At 55.7% G+C, this 18,737-nt stretch overlaps 2 protein-coding genes across 6 annotated transcripts in view; both read right to left on the bottom strand.

The window, feature by feature from the left end:
- Positions 1–850: 850 nt before the first annotated feature.
- Positions 851–3,231, bottom strand: LOC122152757 (E3 ubiquitin-protein ligase RNF186-like). The gene has a single exon (XM_042786833.1). The coding sequence runs from the start codon at positions 2,105–2,107 to the stop codon at positions 1,523–1,525; it is 585 nt and encodes a 194-aa protein (XP_042642767.1). The 5' UTR covers positions 2,108–3,231; the 3' UTR covers positions 851–1,522.
- A 609-nt stretch (positions 3,232–3,840) lies between these two features.
- The window catches only part of LRSAM1 (leucine rich repeat and sterile alpha motif containing 1), a 28,244-nt gene continuing 13,347 nt past the window's right edge, over positions 3,841–18,737 (bottom strand). For 4 of the 5 annotated variants that reach the window (XM_042786531.1, XM_042786530.1, XM_042786533.1 and 1 more), the window contains 16 exons: positions 18,008–18,138; positions 17,315–17,344; positions 16,219–16,341; positions 15,990–16,129; positions 15,530–15,574; positions 14,444–14,514; positions 13,578–13,677; positions 12,581–12,668; positions 11,789–11,863; positions 10,294–10,374; positions 7,910–8,005; positions 7,225–7,323; positions 6,325–6,456; positions 5,910–5,991; positions 5,445–5,593; positions 3,841–4,952 (listed from right to left, as the gene is read on the bottom strand). In XM_042786531.1, coding sequence (XP_042642465.1) covers positions 4,827–4,952; positions 5,445–5,593; positions 5,910–5,991; positions 6,325–6,456; positions 7,225–7,323; positions 7,910–8,005; positions 10,294–10,374; positions 11,789–11,863; positions 12,581–12,668; positions 13,578–13,677; positions 14,444–14,514; positions 15,530–15,574; positions 15,990–16,129; positions 16,219–16,341; positions 17,315–17,344; positions 18,008–18,138 — 1,568 coding nt within the window. In that variant the 3' untranslated portion in view covers positions 3,841–4,826. The remainder of the gene's footprint in view (positions 4,953–5,444; positions 5,594–5,909; positions 5,992–6,324; positions 6,457–7,224; positions 7,324–7,909; positions 8,006–10,293; positions 10,375–11,788; positions 11,864–12,580; positions 12,669–13,577; positions 13,678–14,443; positions 14,515–15,529; positions 15,575–15,989; positions 16,130–16,218; positions 16,342–17,314; positions 17,345–18,007; positions 18,139–18,737) is intronic. The other variant, XM_042786534.1, reaches the window with a different exon arrangement.

Raw genomic sequence — 18,737 nt, 5'->3', positions numbered from 1 at the left:
GCATCTGAAAACTGACTTAGGTCTGACTCAAATCAGGAATAATTTGATCTAGAAACTATCCTGGGACTGTTCTTGCTGTTACACCTCTCTCCTGGGAAAGGAGAGAAGGTTCCTTTGTGCTGTGACTGCAGCTTCTCGGGCTGTCAACTTGCAGGGTGTTGGTGTGAGAAGCTGAAGTACAAAAGATAATCGCGGCATACGCAGGGGTCTCATCTGGTTCTCCATCAGGCTTGAGGGGAGAGGAACCTCCGGCATCTTCCAAGGGTTTCCAGCAGCCTGGTCTCTCCTGAGCTGGCTCAGTGGGTGCAGGAGGGCGCCTGCTCAGCAGCTCCTACCTAACGGCGGCTCTGCTGGGCCTGTGCTCTGGGCAGAAGTTGAGAATTGACACTTGTTGCTCTAACTGCAGGCACAGCGGGTGACACAACCCCTTCCCCACGGTGGCATCTCCCTCTACCTACACCTGTAGCTCCCAATTTTTTTCTGGCTCAGTCTGACTGAAAATAAACCATGGTTGCCCTCTGTGCCCGTAGGCATGCCTGCCTTGGGTGCAGGAGGGCTGGAGACGCTCTGGGGTTCCTGGGGGGACGGCAGGCTTTGGGAATGATGGACGTGCCTGGTCCTGCAGAGGGAGCAGATGCTGCCGGGGGGGCTGTGAAGGGGTTATTTCTGCTTCTGGGTGCTGGTTTTTGACCGGGAGGTGGGTGTGCTGTGGAGGGAGGGACCTGGGTGAGGCTGTGCCCCAGAGGGTGCTGCCGGGTGGAGATGGGGCTCAACACCTGCTCGCCCCAGGGGCTGGGGGAAGGGGGGGGGATTCCCTTCTCCCTGCCCGGGCCCCGGTTGTCGCCCCCAGCCCCGGCCCGGCCACGCGTGGATCTTGGTGCCAAACTCTCCCTGCTCAAGTGCACAGAAAAACAACCAGAGACAGCGCTGGGCCCATGTCTGTCTTTAATGGCTCACACCTCTGCGGGGCCGTGCCCTTCCCCAGCAGCAGCACCAGGCTCTCCTCTCAAGGGGAAGGCCTGTTTAATTGCTTTTGCACGGTTTTACCCACAGAAAAGCGCGATGGGCTCCTTCCCCTTCCCTTTCACCTGATGAGATGGGCTGAAGCACAGCCCGGGGGGGGGTTCCAGCCTCTGGGACTGTGACACCGGGGCGCGTGCGTGGCCCCGTGCCACCACACCTGCCGAGCTGCTGCCGGGGGGTCTGGAGTGGCCGGGAACATGAACTCAACGTAAGCACAGCCAGACCCCGGGGGGGGCGAGGGAAAGTGCTGCAATAAGTTAATTTTTAAAGAGTCTGATGCCCCGGGGTTTGTGTGTGGGGCAGCCGAGTGTCCTGCGGGCCCCACATGCCGGGGCTGGATCCTGCGAGGTGCTGAGCCCTGGCCTTGGCCCTCTCCCTGCCGAGCCGTCCGTGGCCTGAGAAGTCTCTGACCCAGCGCCGGGTCCGTCCCGGCTGCCCCCGGGGAGGCGTCGGGGGCGGCTGCGCTGCGGGCCTGGGAGCCCCTCTCCTCCGTCTGGACCTACTTGAGGAAGACGAGCAGGAAGAAGGTGGAGACGATGAGGACGAGGATGCCGGCGGCGAAGCCAAGGCGCAGGTTCTCCATGGAGGCGAGGGGGGGCTGCGTGTCCAGCAGCAGCCCCCGCCCCGGCAGCCCCAGCACGAAGGCGCCCGGCGCCTCGGAGCCGCGGCGGAGGCCGCAGGGGGACACCATGCCGCTCACTGCGAAGACGGGGGCGTGAGCCGCAAACGCCACCTCCGCGGCCACGGAGCGCGCCGAGGCTTGGCGAGTGTCTGGAGAGGCACCGCTGCCTTCCTCCTCCTCCTCCTCCTCCTCCTGCTCCTCTTCCTCCTCCCCGGGGGGGGTCCCCGAGGCCGGCGTCGCCCTGGGCCCACCCCGAGCCAGCTCGGGCACCAGCGTCACCGTCCTGCAGAAGGGGCAGGTGACGAAGGCGACGGCGGCGGCGCGGCAGACCAGCTTGCGCAGGCAGCTCAGGCAGAGGGAATGGCGGCAGGACAGCTGCTGGGGGGCTCGGCCCCCCCCGGCCCCCCAATACGCCTCGTAGCAGATCCCGCACTCCTGGCCGGCCTCCGGCCCCCCCGCCATGGTGCTGCGGGGCGGCGCAGCCCGGCGGCCGCTGCTTTTGAAGGCGGGAGGCGGGCGATGGCCGTGCCGGGGGGACACTAGGGGGGGCGAGGGTGGCCGCCCCCCCCCCACTGAACTTCAGTCTGGCCCCAGGGTGCCCGGTGGGCGCTGGAGCAGCACGCTCCTCCTCCGCCGCACTGGGTGCTGCCCCAAAACCACTTGTTTTTCTTTCCCCTTTCCAAATCCATTATATCCTTAATATTTAAGCACAATGTGGTGGTGGTGGTGGGGGGTGTTATTACTGTTATTTTAGGACGAGCTCACCACAACAGCCCCCTCTGCCCCCGTCTCACACCAGACCCGGGGCATCTGTGGCACCCGGCCCAGGAGGTGGCCCTGGCCAGCAACGGGCACAACCATCTTGGGGTTCAGGTCGGCCTCGGGGCTCACGGCAGGCAGGGACGCGCTGACGGCGCGAGGTGGTTGTGCTGCACCAAGGGCGCTGCCTGAGTTTGGAGGTGGGTGGAGGGCAACCATGCTTTTTTTTTTTTTTTTAATTTATTTTTTTTATTTTTCCCTTCAGTCTCTGAAAATGCCTTGCGCACAGCCCGTGGTGACACAGCCCGGGGTGACACAGGGCATCGCGTGGTGGGGACGAGCTGGCAGTGCCCAGGCTCCCCGGCTCCAGCTGCCCCCGGCCGTGGCCGAGCGGGTCTGGCCCCGCAGCCGCCCGGCGCTGCGGTGCTGCCGGGGCTGAAGGGCAGCCCCGCTCCGCCGGTGCACCGGGAAAACCCGCCACTTGTTTACGGGCAGGCAGCGGACCTTGCCCTGAGCTCCTGTCACTCATTACCGCCCCCCAGCACGGCCCGGGGGCACGAAGGCCACCGGCTGGCACCGCTGCGCCGAGGGGCCAGGCTGGAGGGGCCGGCTGCAGTGTCGCTGCTGCTCTCAGGGCAGGGGCAGAGCTGGGGGGGTTTGGGGGGGTTTCTCCTTCTCCCTGCCCAGCCCCACACGTGGGGCTCCCAGCGTGGTCCCTGAGGGGAGCAGGACGGCTGGGGGGGGGGGTCCCCTGTGGTGCCGGGGCTCTGCAGAGGGTGGGGGGAGACCCATCACCCTCCCTGCTGCCTTGCTGTGCTCCATCCATCCCTCGGCAGGTCGGCACCCAGCACCTTCCTCCTCCTCCATCCTGGGGAACCCCCGGTGCCTGCACCCCGGGTGGGCGAGGGGGGAGCCCCTCCGAGAGCCTTCCTGCCCTCATTTGGGCACCCCTGCCAGGGCTCCCCTCGCTGCACCCCAATCGCCAGCAGCTCTCCCGCATCCCCCCCCCACGGCCCCACCCAAGCACCCAGCAAAGTCCCAGGCTGGGACCTGCCAGCTCCTACGTGCAGCAGCAGCTCAACACGGACACAGAGGCCGCAGAAGGGAAACGTCCCCAGGGCTGTCCCCAAAGAGCTGCTGGTGGCACCGGCCACCTCCACGAGCCCACACGTGCCCCGCAGGGACACTCTGCACGGGTGGAGCACACATGAGGTGACCCCACCAGAGGGTCCGAGGTCTCCCACTGTCTGGAAGTCCCTGGCAGTGAGCAACTCCCTCGGAGAAAGCCAAGATCCTCAGATTCTTCCCCCTTTGATGTGGGAGGGGAGGAGGTGACACCAGGACAGCTGGGCACGTGGCAGCTCTGCCACTGCTCTGCAGCCTCCGGCTCTCAAGTGTCCTCCCCCTCCAGAAGGAAAAAGGCCACAAACAACCACCAGCAGAAACCAGCTGCTTTTTAATAGCTTCTCCTGGAGGAAGGGCTGCGGTGGGATCAGGCTTATCTCTGCATTTTATACTTCAAGGTCAAGAGATGAAATACAGGCTGGGCACGTTACTTATTAATGACGATGGCAAACTCCCCGCACGCCGATGCACAGCCCCAGCCCCAGCCCCAGCCCACCCCCTCGCTGCTGGAGCCAAGCTGCCTGGCAGGAGGCAGCAACACTTTCTGCTCCCAACATGTGTTTTTTGGCTGAGGGGTCCCACCGGGCTCCTCTGGCCGGCGCGGGTCCCTCGAGTCCTGGAGCCACTGCAGACCCTCCCCTACAACTGGAGCCTGAATTAGGGGTTGGGGAGCCCCTCGCCCTGCCACCCGCTGCCCCTGGCTGCAGCCTCAGACATGCTCCCGTGGGTCACCAGAGCAGAAGCCCCAGACCTTTGGCACGACATAGGTGCAAGGCACTGTCAGCAGCCCCGAGCATCGCGCACCCGGGCTGTGTCCTCCCACGGGAGATTCACCCACCTTCGGGCGACAGCACTCGTGCAGGAGCACGGCCGTGCCCCGGCCACAGCACCGGGGCTGCAAGGTCACGGCGGCTTCAGGGATGGCACTAACTGTGCCCCTGCTGAGCAAGGGGCGTTTCTGCAGCCAAATACATCAGCCAGAGAGGAGGGGCCACAGGTACACCCAGCTCCATCGCCCAGTGCTGCCGGGCAAGAGGATGCTGGGCGGGCAGGCAGGAGGGGGGACACAGATGAAGAAGGAACCCAAAGCAGAGGCTGAGAAGCCGTCGGGGAACGTGGAGGATGCTGAAACTCCTGGGTGCAGCCTGCAGCCAGCCCGGGGCCGCGCCCGGGGAGGGCAGTGCTGGTCATGCTGTGTGAGTGTCTGTTTAATACTGACACGGAGCAGAATTGGGGCAGCGCCCCGGGAGGGGGTGACGGGGGCTGTGCTGGGCAGCCTCACCTTCCGCCGCCCCGCCTAGCCGCTGTGGAAGATGCGGATGCGCTGTGCGATGTCCCTGCGGCACAGGGGGCAAGTGCGCAGCCGCTCGCAGCAGGTCTGGCAGCAGCAGACGTGGCCGCAGGGCAGGAAAATCATCTGGGTCTGGGGGAAGAGAGAGAGCAGAGGAGACGGAGCGTTGCTGTCCCGTAACGCCCATCCCAGCACCGCTGCGCTCTAGCACAGGAGGAAAAGGGGCTGGGGGAGCTGGGGGTCACCCGGGGGTGTCACAGCGTGGGAGGCAGAGCCCCGCACCACCGGCTCCATCCCCGGGCAGAGCCCAGTGCTGTGTGTGCACCAGGGCCTGGGCTGTGCAGCGGGGCTGAGGGAAGGACCGAACGGAGCAGCCCCACGAACGCTCCCCCCGGCCGCTCTGCAGACCGACCAGCACAGGAGCCCCACGGGCTCCTTCCCTTCCCAAGCCCGCGGGGAGCCCGGCCCTGCCCTGCCCGCGCCCCGCTGCGACGCCTCAGCCAGGCCCCGCTGGGGAGCCGGAGGGACGAGCAGCCGGGCATCGCCCAGGGCCCGGCTGGGGACGCAGATACGGGGGGACGTGCTGGATGCTGCCCTCGCTCCAGCCCCGCGCCAGGGTCTCACCTCCTGCTCCATGCAGACAACGCACTCCGACTTCTTCTCGTCCCACCGCAGCGGCGGAGCCGTCGGGACGAGAGGGCTCGGAGGCTCCTCGAAGGGAGCGCTGGGTTCTGGGGCTGCAGGGACCTCGGCATCCACCGTCCTCAGCAGCTCTGCAACCACAAGCAGGAGGTCTGAGCACCAGGAGAGCTGCCCATCTCCCACCCACCCGGCGTGCGCGGGGCTGGCTGCAGGCAGACGAGCACTCGGGGCTCTGATAAATAAGAAAGTCGATGGCACCAGCTCGACAGCGCGGCCTGAGCTCTGCCAGCGCTCCGTGCCCTGCCCCTCCTCCTCACACACCAGCCCTGCACGGCTCCGCTCCCCGCAGCCGGGCACCTGGCCCTGCAGGTCTCCCCACTCGAGGCTCAGGCGCCTGCTGGGAGTGTAAAAGTGGTCAGAGACCAGGCAGAAAAGAACTGGTGGTACCTGGGATCGTTTTGGCCACCGCCAGGATCTCCTGAGCTCGCCTGAGGATGGCACGCTGCAGGCCAGCCTCCGTCACGCCGATCTGCGGGGCAAGAGGAGGGCTGTTAGCGCTCGGAGGGGAAAGGAGACGCCCGTCCCAAAGGGGACACTGCAAACTCTTGGGCCTCGTTGGCAAGAGCCGGCCATGCCAAGGGCAGCACCACCATCGGGTGTCAACGCCGGAGAAGGGAATTCCCCTGGTGCCATTTCTACTACAAAGAGGATCTGAAGGATGTTGACAGCAGCGCTAGCACCTCTCCTTGCTGGGAGGTGACACACAAGAGCACCAACACCCCCTCCTGCCGCGGGCACAGCCACGAGCGCTGTCAGGCTCAGAGCAAGGGCAGGTTCAGCCGGTGTATTTGCTGTCTCGTACCTTTTCCAGGTCACTGGCAGTCATGGTGCTGAGTGTTTGCAAGGATATTTGATGGTGTGCAAAGACTGGCACATACTGTTCAGCAGACAGCTCGATTAAAAGGTTCACCAGCTGCCGCTCCAAGCCCTCCTCCTGCAAAACACAAGGCAAGCTCCCAGACTTCGCTCTCAGGAAAAAACACGGGGACAGGCACCAGCATGGCTGGCAGCAAGAGCAGGCAGCGTGCTCATTCCTGCCCTCTGCCCCACTCCAAACATTTTGCATCCCCGAAGCCACTAAAGCCCAAAAGCCCAACAGCCACAGGAGCTCTGGCCCTGGGTGTTTTATGAGCACAATTCAAAACACTGCGTTTTGGGAAGAACGAAACATAACCATTTTGGCAGGCAATGTCTGCAACAGCACCTGCTCCGCATGCAGCACGGGCAGAGCTCAGACCCATCCCTGTGTGGCTGCTCCCATGGGTATTTTAACAGCACAAAGTCATGGCTCAATATGTTAGGGCAGGAATAAACAAGAGTTGCTGCATTCAGACAGATTTGCAGGGGAATTTGGGAAACCAAGCAGAGCTGTTTGGGCATTCAGCTGGAATAAAAAGCCCTGCCTGGAAGGTGCTCAGCATCCCCTGCTCCTGGCAAGCAGCCTGACGGTGGGATGGCAGCTCCCGCGGGCGGACAGCCCGGGCAGCTCCGTAACCACCAACGTACGGATTGAGAGAGGGCTGCTGGGCTAAATGCAGGGCGGCCCGGGGGCTCCCCTGGCTTGTCAGCCCGTGCGAGGGCTCTGAGCCCTGCTCCCTGCCTCAGCTGAACCTGTGGGTCCAGGCAAGGCTGCCTTCGGTCCCGCCCCGTGCTCTGCAGGGCAGCGCACAGCTACAGTGAAAGCATCAACTGCAGCAGCGACCTGGAGCTTCAGGGAGAGGGGCTTCTGGTTCAGCAGGCGCTGGTACTGGATCAGCCAGTAGTTCTCCTGTTTGGTTTCGCTCTTTGCCTCCATTTCCAGCTGAAAAACAAACTCATTCATTCAACAGCCCAAGGTAACATTGCAAGTGGTATTTAGGGCACCCCCAGTGTAGGAGGGGAAATCTACAGCCCCGGGCGGTGCGAGAGCAGTTTGGAGCGCTGCAAAGGGCACAGTTATGGTAGGATGGGCGTTTCTGGCCGGCAGGCTGATCCCACTTTGATCCCCACATCCAGTCTAGGGCTGTGCATCCCTCCAGTCACTTTGTCCCAGACACTGGACCCAGTCTCTTGAAGCTCAGGTGAGTCTGGAGATCTTCAAGATTACAAGGTCACACGCAAGGACCTTGTGGGATCGTGCTCATCCCGCCCCACAACTCCCTTTTCTGACAGGGGAGATTGATGGTGACGATGGTTCCTCATGCTGCACCAGGGAGTGGTGCTAACTGTGCCCCTGAGAGCGTGTATTAGCACTTTCTGCAGTTAAATTGAATTAATCTCTGCGTCTGGGCACAGCCCCTCAGAGGCCTCCTCTGCTCCCCTTTATCCCCGTGCTGACCCGTGGTCTCTCCCTGCAGCCAGGCCATGCACTTCCTCATCTACAGCACCTAGTTAGGGGCCTTCATTACCAGTATTTGTTTCAGTTCTTCTTCCCTTTGCTTCTTTTCTTTGAGCAGCTGCTGCAGCAGGTAGCCGAGTGCTTGGCGTTGCTCTGTGATCACCCCCTGCAACAGAAGGACTCTGGCATCCACATCCCTGTAGCTGCAAGCAACCACCCTGCCCCGATCTCCAGCAAAGCACTTACCATCCCCGAAACAGTGACAGCAGATGTGGAAGCCCTGTGCTCCACGGGCCCTCGGCCCGGCTCAGGAGGCAGCCTGAATCCTCTCCTGGCAGCTGGCATGGCAAACCCAAGCTGCACCCGTTTCTTTTGGTCTTGCACTGACCACTATCTGGTGGTGCCAAGCCCCCAGCACATCCTGGGCAGCCCCAGACCACACTGGCCTGCAAGCAGCTCTTCACCACTCCACCCAAAGTTCAGTCCATGGCATTGCAAGTGTTCGCAGTCCCCCTCCTCAGCTGAGAAAGGCCACCTAAAACTAGGCCTAGAACTCTGCAGGCATGCAGGACAGGTAAGGTAGCGACCTCCCCGTGCCTTTGGGAAGCTTGCTTTCCCTGGGGTCTCACACCAAGCACCGTCAGGTACCAGGGCAAGGTAAATCATCACTGCAGCCACACCGTTGGGAAACGAGAAGTTAATTGTCTTGGGAACCTCGGACCGTGTGGCATCTCTGCATGGTTCAGTCCCAGTTAGCTCATACCTGCTGGGAGGATCACTGAGCAGAGGGCCAGTAGTCATCGGCCACAAGGACTTCAGATGTCCATGGACAAAGGGACAAGGATTCTGTGAGAAGGCTGACCTCCTAGAGAAGTGTGGGGAAACCTTCATCAATCACCATCTGGGCCCTACACAGGGACAAGGTCCTCTGTTTAAGCAGGAGACAGGAACGCCTGCCTCTCCCAGGCAAAACCCACCATGAGCTGATCAGAGATGCTTTGCCCTGATGGAAGCAGGAAAGCTCTGCTGGGTCAGGACCTCCGCAGGGGTGAGAGGGACAACCAACGACACGTGGGAGCTGCTCCAGACGAGAAGCCCAGGCAGCTTCAGCTAAACCTGGAGGTGAACTCTCCTGCCCGCTCGCGCTGCGGACACCCCGCCAGCATTGCTCTCTCCCAGCCTGACCTTGCAAGAGACCTGTGCAAATGTCTCCATTTCTCAGGGTGTTTTTGGCTCTTCCTGTTTTCCAACGATTTATCAAGTTCATTACTGAAACACCTGTATGTTGGGGGAGGGAGCAACTGTCTGCTGCGCGGGAGGCATCAAGCACGACTGCAGAAAAGCTTCTGCCAAAGTGCTTTGTGGACACTGCCCGTGCAGAGGGGTTCAATGGCAGCAGGGAGCCTCTGGGCTGCAGGCTGCCAAACAGCCGGCGGGTACCCAGACAGATGAAGCTGTTCAGGCCTCGCTCCTCAGCATCCAGCGCTGAAGTTGCAAATGCACTGTGCTGCCTGCTGGGCTGTGGATGGGACTGGGGCAGAGCCTCGTTTTCTGCACTCCCCTGGCACTCCGCTGGCCACCTAACAGGAGCTACCCAAGTCCAGTGGCATCTGAACTACATCTCTCTGGGGTTCCTTGGTCTTCCCTGCACCAACTCTGGGCAGTCCCCCACCATCAGGCCTCTAAGACTGCAGCATTATACGGAGGAGCTGCACAAGTCAAGGGAGCATAACCCAAATCTTACATTCCAAGGTGTCCAGCACAGGGCTCAGAGGCAATCCTGTCCTTAAGCCAGCACTTACCAACCTGCTGTGTGCACTACTCTTGGAAAGTATATGGTGTTTGCTACTGATTTCAGGCTGACTAAACAGGTGACCTAACCTGGCAAACAGTGCACACAACAAAACAACGGATGCAAAGGCATAATAACAAAATTCAAAGCCAAGCTGCTGAAGCCAAACTTGATATTCCTCAATGCGTGACTGCTGATGAAGTCAGTCCATCGAATGGTGGGATGGGGGGGCCGGGCAGCCTGGGAGACAAGGCTTAGAAATGAAGGGGGAGAGCTCACAGCCAGCACTGGCAGGTACTTAAAACCAAAACACAACACAACAATGTAAGAAGCCATGCAGTGCGCGGCGGGCAGGTGTTTCTGGTACGGCCGACAACTGGATCGCAAAATCCTTCCCCACCCAGCAAACCTGGAACTGCCAACTGCTATCAGGGCTGGCTCGTTTGTCTCTCCCCTGACAATGCATCGAGATGTTTAGGAGCAGCAGCAATGTTCCCATGTTACCACAACAGAGGGTTTTGTGGATCCTATCCTGTGGATAAGTACCCTTCTGACTAAGCATAAAACCATCTGGAAACTGCAAGGAGCAAAAGAAGCAAGTGGAGCTTTTGCGATCCCAGAGCAGAGAGAGGGTGGCGGGGCAGCCCCAGAGCCCTACATACCTGCAGCGTCTCTGTGTCCAGTTCTTGCCTCTTTAACTCCAGCTGTGTCAACTGCAATAACTCTGTTTCTATTAATTTAATCTAAACAGAAGATGAAAGATTTTTTACTGACATTTGAAATTACTTTGATTTATCCTCTTTTAAAATGGGGTCTAACTGCTAGCCTAGGAGGGACAGCACTGCAGAGCCGTCCAGAAGTTTGGGGAAGCTGCTAGTGCCCTTCTGGTGACACACGCTCTTAGGGTTGCTTTTCATCTCCTGCCTGAGGAGCTGTGACCCCCACTCTCTAATTATCTCTTTGCTCTGAACACCTTCTGTTCAGGTCTAGAAGCACACTGCAATCAGTTCGTTCAGCCAAGCCTTTTGCAGCCACTCTGGAAGGCAGCAACTGACTGTCAAAGTCCTCCTAGCACCACCGTTCAAACTGCCCATTAACTGGGACAGGGTCCTGCCTCCTAGATGCTCCGGCAAATCCCATAATGATATGTGCTCTTTCAGGTGGGGCAACTGAGACACAGAGAGGTGAAGTGAGTTGCCCAGGATCCCACAGCAAAGCCAAGATGAGAGCCCCAGCTCACCAATCTGCCAGGCCAACTACCATCCCCAGGCCACTGCTCAGTGTGTGCCACTGACCATGAAACGCCGACACGGGGGCTCTGCAGCCAGCAGCACCCACAGCTCCTGCCCCTTCACTGCCTGCGCGGGATGCTGGTGGGCTGGGCTGGATTTCGGTAGTAAAAGGTCCAACCATGGTATCAAGGAACAAACTCCCTTTGCTTACAGAGCAAGTGCGAGCAAACTGCAGGGCTCTTATCGATGGGCTCAAGCAATGGAGAGTTGTTAGACTCATCTCCTGGGTCATCCATGCACAATCCACAGGCTTCCAGCACAACGCAGAGACTGGTCATGGACTGACTCAATATATCCAAGCTCTTAAGCTTATCCATCAACCCCTAACCTGAGACTTTCAGCTTTCACCCTATCGCACTGCACCTTCTGTGGAATGGAGCTCAGAATGGCAGGCTAAGAATGGGAAAGAAAAGGTGAACTTATGGCTCAAGGTGCAGTTCTGATGCGCTGGATGGAGATGCAGTGGACTCATGTGGAAACAGCAGCCCTGCTAAGTACACCACCTGAAGGAAATCACAGTTGCAACTGCAGTCCACCCCTACAGAGCCAAGGCAGGTCTGTCCTCTAGTGACCACTCTCCAGCACTTCATCCACATAGGTGCTGAGATGACCGAAGCAATGGCAATTCCACTACTCCCCTGAATCTAAAACCTGCATTAACACACCCTCCTATGGAGCTGGGAGACTGTAGTTTAATCAATACTGCCCCAACGCTTTGTTACAGAGCTCTTAGCAATACAAGAGCTCTTCATTTCCTCCAGACCCTGCTCTGTGCTCACAGCACTTTGATCTTCCTCAGAAGTGTCTCATCGAATGGCGGTATGAGCTGAGTAGCTGGCTGCTCTTTCCTCTGCTGCTGACTCACCTGGTTCCTGATCTGCCTGTGCATAAGATCCTTCTTCACTTGGAGAGCTTCGAAGGCAGCTTTCTGCATCTCAATCTAAGGGACAGGAAAAATCCTGCTTAGTGAGGTTGTTGATGCAGCTGCAAACGGGCTAAGAAACCCTGTTACCTTGCAGTGACTCATGTACAAGCACCTGAACGGTGCTGACAGGGCAACAGTGTCCTGATCACACCATGACTTGGATCCCACAGTCCCAAAACGTAAAACCCACTTTACAGACAGACACAGAAGCTATACTCATGTTCTTCAAACACACATTTTGAATGCTCTCTGTATGACCCCACCGCTCAATTTCAGCAGCACTGAGCACCCAGGCTGTGCAATAGGGCATGGCTGCCCAGCACTTCTGAAAAATGAGCTGCAGAGGTCTCAAGTACAGAAAGAGCAGAGGCTTTGAAAACACTTCCTGTAGGCAGCTTGCCCCAAGCCACCCAAGAAACCTGACAAAAAGACAGGGCTTCTGTCTCAAAATCCTCTATTAATCACAGACCAGTTTCGCTTCCCATGGTCTGTGCTGCTGCCTTTCCTAAAAATATGCTGTCTAGTTAAAAATCAAGTAATTTTTTCTTTCATCAATCCCAGGCAGTTTGGTAGAATACCAGAGATTCTCAAAGTTTAGCACGCAGTGTTAAATAACTTCTGCATGCATCCCAGCTCTGTCACTGTTGCTCCTGTGATCCACTCTCCATCCTGCTTTCACATGCAGTTGTCTTCCCCCGATCCCCCCTGCAAGCAGTTTGCTCCCTTGCCTACCTGCTGCAAGATCTGACTAATGGCTTTGTTCTGATCCAGCTGTTGCCAAGCCAGGATTTGCTGGAACTTCTGGTCCATCTCAGCTAGGCTGCAAGAAGATGGAATTGCCATGGAGTTACTGCTGTGTCTGAGACTCTTGATGCAAACAAGAGGAAAAGCCGACAACAGGGAATCCAGGAATGGAGAAATTTGTTACTGAACAAGGGTTACTGAAGGCTGTCAGATTTAAAACCTCCTTTCCCTACAATCAAACCAAACCTAAACCACAGACCAAGCCAGAGCAGAAGCACAACTGCCTGCAGGTGCACAGCTCAAAGTCCAAGTAGGGACTGCAGCTGCCCCGGCAAGTGCTCAGGTGATGAACTTGCATTGTGTATCAGTATTCTGCACTGGAAAGGGTTTGCTGGTGATGGAGACCGGGACAATGTGGCCATATATTGCCTGTGCTTGCAGGCAGGACCATGTCTGCCCACTGCCCTCTGTTGGGCAGGTCGCAGGCACACGGGGTCACTTCTGTTCAGTGCCATAATGTTGCCAGATTAAAATTTCTCACCTTCTAGTAAATATGGAGAGCCAGAATGCTCTCTGTACCCATAGTAAAGCAACAAATCCTACGTATATACAAACAGCATCCTTGAGACAACCCTGAGAGGTGAGGAAAGGAGTTCTGTGTTAGACTTGGACACTGAACTGGCTAAAAAAACAGTCTAATTTCATCCTCCATATTTAGCAGAATGTATAAAGTAAAATGAAGAGTGTAAAGAAGTGATAGTTCTTCCGATTAACACGCCTATTCTTGTGGTTAGAAGGTGGTTCATTTAATCAAGTTTGACCATTTCTTTAAAATGCACTGTCACCTGCTCTTACACAGCTGTCCTGCTGCCTTCCCAGCAGCTGCAGGAACTCCTGGGTGTATGTATGGGAATTACACCGGGGACTGCCAGAGAGACAGGGACTTTACAACAGCACCACCAGCCCCAGACATCTCCCGCTGTACCTGGAGCAGGCCTGGTTGACAAGATCTTGCCGACGAGACTCGTAGGTCATCTGGACGAGCTTGTTCTTGTAGCTCTCAGCCAGCATTTGTTGCATGGCAGCTAGGAGACAGAAGTGCTGTCAGCTGGTGTCAGAAGCGGGTGTCTAGAACAGGCACTCATCTACCACTGCTTCTACAATCACTTGAAATTAGCAGTATTTTCTCTCATTTCCAAACTGCCCTTGCTTTTTTTTCCATTTCATTAATTTCAGAGCAGACTCTTTCAGCTGCAAGAATCACAGCTATTTATTGGGAAATTAGCTGAGCAAACTTCACTCTGCCTGCACTTGCATCTCTTCAGTGCTCAGAGGAGTGCAGTCACTGCCTACCAACCCTCAGATGGGCTGCAGCTCTGCCCGTCCTACTGCGAGTAACCCATCCTTGGGCTGACAACACACACACCCCAGCAGATCTGTTCATGGTCATCGTGAGCAGAAAAGGCTCCCTAGCACCGTTCTTGTTTACCGTATGCCTCCTGCCTCATGAACCTGACCAGTTAGTATCTGTTTGGTACCTCTGAAATGCAAAGCGCTTTGTGTGCTTACATCCAGTCTCACAAACTCCTTGTGTGACATGCTGTAGCGATACAGGAAGCACAGCTTGCACCTCAGGGAGAACCAGCAGCTTGCTGACGGTGGAAGCAGTGGATCAGCTATGGTACATGTGCAATGCCACCCCCTGCAGCTCTGCCCTGCTGCACCAAGCAACAGAGCAAGAATGTGTGCCTGACGGAGCATCTCCCACGTGGTTGTCACCTATTCAGTGCATGTCCAGAGGAACCAAGTCCTTCTTGCACTTTACCACCCCAAAGAGTTGTCTGGACTTACAGGCCACTTCCCTTCTGCGTAGATGCTCTGTCTCCTCCTGTGTTATTGCCATCAGCTGTTCCATCCTTATTCTGCCAAACAAACAAGAACAATTCAGCCACTCCTTCAAACAAGCACTATCTCACTTCTCCTCCACACACACTGCTCAGAGCCTAAAGGCTGGGCAGATTCACCCTGCTCAGGAAAGCCATGTGCTTATCAGAGACACAGAAGTCTCCGTGATTCCTCAGTAAGGAACTTCTAAGTCTATGGGAGACAACATAAATTTTGCTCAAAACCACGGGGACAATTGCTTCTTAGATTGGACAGCTGATCTGAGAAGCAGAACATCTATACAATGTGCATACATTCTCACCAAACACAGTGGCAGCCCCATTTTTTTGCTTTCCTTTCTCCTGAGGCTTGACGAGCACTTTAAAGCTGACCTAAGTGAGCAGTGCCACTGAAAGCAGCAGTGTGGCCTCCATTCCCACCTCTCCTGTCCTTCTCCCAGCACAAACACACACACAACGCCACTTAAAAGATCAGGAACTGGTGTGACTGGAAAACTACCTGACATACAAAGGGATTATTTTCAGCCAGTGCCCCCATCCAGTTTACTGAGCCACAGCACAAAAAGTTGTCTGGACAGCATATAGGCAGGGGAGATTTGGGGACAACCACTTTTGGTGCCAAAGCTAGCTCAGAGTGTTAGCTGAATGGCAGTGTTGCTTTCAACATATCCCTCCTAGCCTGTACACATTACTGGACCATCTTCATAAATGCCTTGCTTTCTGACAGATACAGGATTCCTGTTGGTCCTTGGTAGCGCAGTACAGGGGTTTGTTCCCAAACTCCTTAGCTAGGACCAATGAGAGATGAAAAAGAAGTAAAATCACCACCCCATTAGCTTTGCCAGACTGGGTAGGACCAGGCACATCTAGTCCAGTGTCTTGCCTCCAACAGTGACCAGAACCAGCTGCAGGTATGAGATGAACCTCACCCAACTTAAGGTGGATTCAGATTGGTGACTCTGAAAGGAAGGTCCCAGCCCTCTTCCCAGCTTCTTGCCCCTTTTCTAGAAGACCTTATTTCAAGGAGACTCACCTCTCATTCTCCAAGGATTTCAGAATGTCTGAACTTTGTTTTTGCCTAAAAAAGGATAAAACAGGAGGTTTTCATCAAGCTGAGCAGGAAACTATTCCCCCAGCAGGTAGAAAACAACTTTGCTTGCGTCAGCACCAGTCCAGCAGGAGATCCAGCTGACCTAGGCAGCGGTACCTTCAAATACTTCAAATATGCACCTTCCATGAGGAATTCAAAATTTTTCCACAGCACTGCAAAACTCCAACAGCACACATATATGTGAAATGCAATTTTTTAAGGTCTCAAATTCCATTTCCTTTAAATGGGACTTCAGCAGTTCAACAGCTACGGCACCGCCTACAGACATCGATCCTGATCAGTTCCGTAACACCCAGAAAGGGCAAAATGAACCACTCAGAATGGAACAAAATAACACGAGCCCCTGAGGGACAGAGATCACTGCAAGACCCTGGGACCCTACCTCTGGTTGTCCTCTAGCAGCTTCTGGATACGGCTGGCAATGCCTTGCTCTGCTTGCTTCAACTGCTGCAGCAGCTTCAGGCGCTCCTCCTCCAAAGATCGCTGGTGCTTTGTCAGACCCTCCTCCAGCCTCATCTGGTCCTAGGCCAAAGCAAGAGAGAGCCAAAGGAGGAAGTGGTCAGTTTAGGAAAGGCAGTGTCTTGTATGGGGCCTGCCCAGAGGAGACCCACCTCTCTCACTGTCTGCAGTATCTCATCCTTCTGACTGTTGATCTGATGAACAAGCAGAGCATGTTCTCTTTGCCCCATGTTCAGGCGCCGCTCAAATTCCAGCTTCTCCTGCATTTTTTTTTCCTGAGAGGAGCAAGAAGAAAGATGAACGCTAGAATCAGTAGAATACTGGCTCTGCTCCTTGCAAGAACAGGAGGCTTGACTAGGAGATAGAAATATTCTCTCCTTGAACCCAAAAATTGTGAAGCAGAGCTGCTGCTCTCTTTATGACAGTCTCCAAACTCCCCACAACTCATTTCAGAGTCATGAAGCCCAAGTCCCTGGGCATCAGCCCATACAACTGAAACAGCCAATACAAACACCTGGAGGGAAGCCCAAAATTAAGGTTGTGTTCAATTCCAGATGGCAAGGGACTCCCTTGTCTGAAGACAACAGAGTGAAGGCAGCAGCCAGCTACAAGCAGCTCTAGCTAAGGGGAGAGGTGAACTGCACGACAGAAGCTTCTGATTATTTAAAAGTGAGCCTTGCACAGGGAAGAGACAAAGACCAGTGAAATAAAAAGAGCAAACAAAAATGCAGTAAGGTGAGGGGAATGGAGGACATAAACAAGGAACACTGGGAGGTAGCACAAATGGTGGCACTATGAGCCAAAGGGCCAAGGTAGGAGTCACGGCGAGGCTGGAGTTTGGGGCAGGGATCCACTGAGCAGTCTGTGCATGGGCTGCTCACACATGTCTGCCCACATCATGTAAAAAACAAACTGAGCTTTCAGCACAGAGAAGCAAGAAAAAAGTCACCTGGTGCGAAAGCCCCCAGATCCAACTCTGCAAACACAGGCTGATTTAAACTGGAACCACTTGCTCACAAGAGAGACTGCAGCTCATCAGCTGTGTGTGTCAGACAAGTCAGCCACAGATTCCCCCATGCTCCCACTTGTCTTCTCCAGTGAGGAGTGAGCAGCTCTGGGGGCTTTTCTGCAAGAACTCTGTTCTCAAAACATTCAATTTTGGCTGAGAAACTGGATAAAGGGAGGAAAAACAAGAAAAAAAAGCGGAGCTGTTCCGCAGACAAAGCATTTGCAGGGGTTCATCCTTACCTTCCGCTTCTCATAATCCAAGAATCTGTTCTGAAAAATAAGCAATATCAGCAGACATTTACTCCCAGGAGCAATTTTTTGTACATATTAGCCCACATTATATCTTCCTCTAACTGAGTAAAGACATCAACCAAAGGCACAAGAAGATTAACATAGCCACAAAGTCCAGTCATTCATGCTTCTCCAGGGTCAAAGACATTTACTCTGTACTTGCCAAACAGCACAGGAATATCACAACAGCACAGCTTATCATAATTACATGCCTAGCCTCTCCTTTCCCAGGTAGGGCTGGACATGCCTAACACTTGGCTGGGAATCACAAGGTTCTTCTGCAGTTTGCTGTTCCCCCCAAAAAACACGTGTGTTACTATGCTGCACACACTGTGTCATACTGTCACCCCTGTCCCCTGACTGCATCATTGCTTTCAAGGACAGAGACAGTCCTTTACGATGGGTGTTCCAGGAGTCAGAAGTGGTAACACCATCCCCGACTGCTGGGGAGGAGATGACCCACCCACACCCACACTGCTATGCCTGCTTCTGTGCACTGATGCTCTCTTGATCCTAAAAGACACATCTCATGGCAGGGAAGGTGACGAGGGATGATGTGCTAAGAGCTGTGAGATCCACTGATGAGGTGGAGAGACAAATCCAAAACCCTCTCACGCAACTTCACATGCAGTGGAGGCTCACCTGCCACTCACTCTCCTCCTCCAAGTACTTCTGCACTGCCCTGTCCACCCCATCCACTGGTGTTCCTCCTCCATCACTCTCCAGCGTGGGGAGCAGATACTGTGAGGGAGGGTAGTACGCAATTCCACACTCTGGAAGATATCAGACACAAAACAAGAACATTTGGTGCTTAAAGACCTCCTTGGCAGCACGGCTGAGGGCTGGCTGGGGTGTGAGACTGCTTCCAACTGTGCTCCCTCTCCCCATACACAGCCCAGTGAGACACAAAAGAGCTCCTTCAGCTCAGGGATGCTTAACAAGAAGCTCTGAGAGGAGATAATGCCACTCCATTCCCACCAGGAAGATGATCAAAGTTAACCTGCTCAGAGAGAAAAGCTTCCTTCACACGGGTACAGACATGTTGACTTCTGCAGGGCTGCAAATGTTACTGCCCCTACCACAATGAGTTCTGACTGTCCTTTTATTTCAGGGATTAGCACAATGTCTGGCAAGGCACTTCCCCTGCATAAAACCTCTTCCAAACCTTCCTGTCTGTACTAAACTCAGTGTTTACAAACTCACAGTACGTTACCTTTGTGCTCTGAATTTTCCATCTGGTTTCATCTTTCTCTTAACAAACCATCAGCCTGCAGCCCCCCAAGTCGTTTTCATAGAAAATGAGGGTAGAAGGGACCTTGAGTGACTACTGAGTCTACCTTCTTGCCCCAAGTCAGCTATACCTGGACAATAA

This window comes from Tyto alba, unplaced genomic scaffold (assembly GCF_018691265.1).
Source record: "Tyto alba isolate M040663 unplaced genomic scaffold, T.alba_DEE_v4.0 Super-Scaffold_11, whole genome shotgun sequence".
Lineage (NCBI taxonomy): Eukaryota > Metazoa > Chordata > Aves > Strigiformes > Tytonidae > Tyto > Tyto alba.
This window is presented reverse-complemented; position numbering and strand designations above follow the sequence as displayed.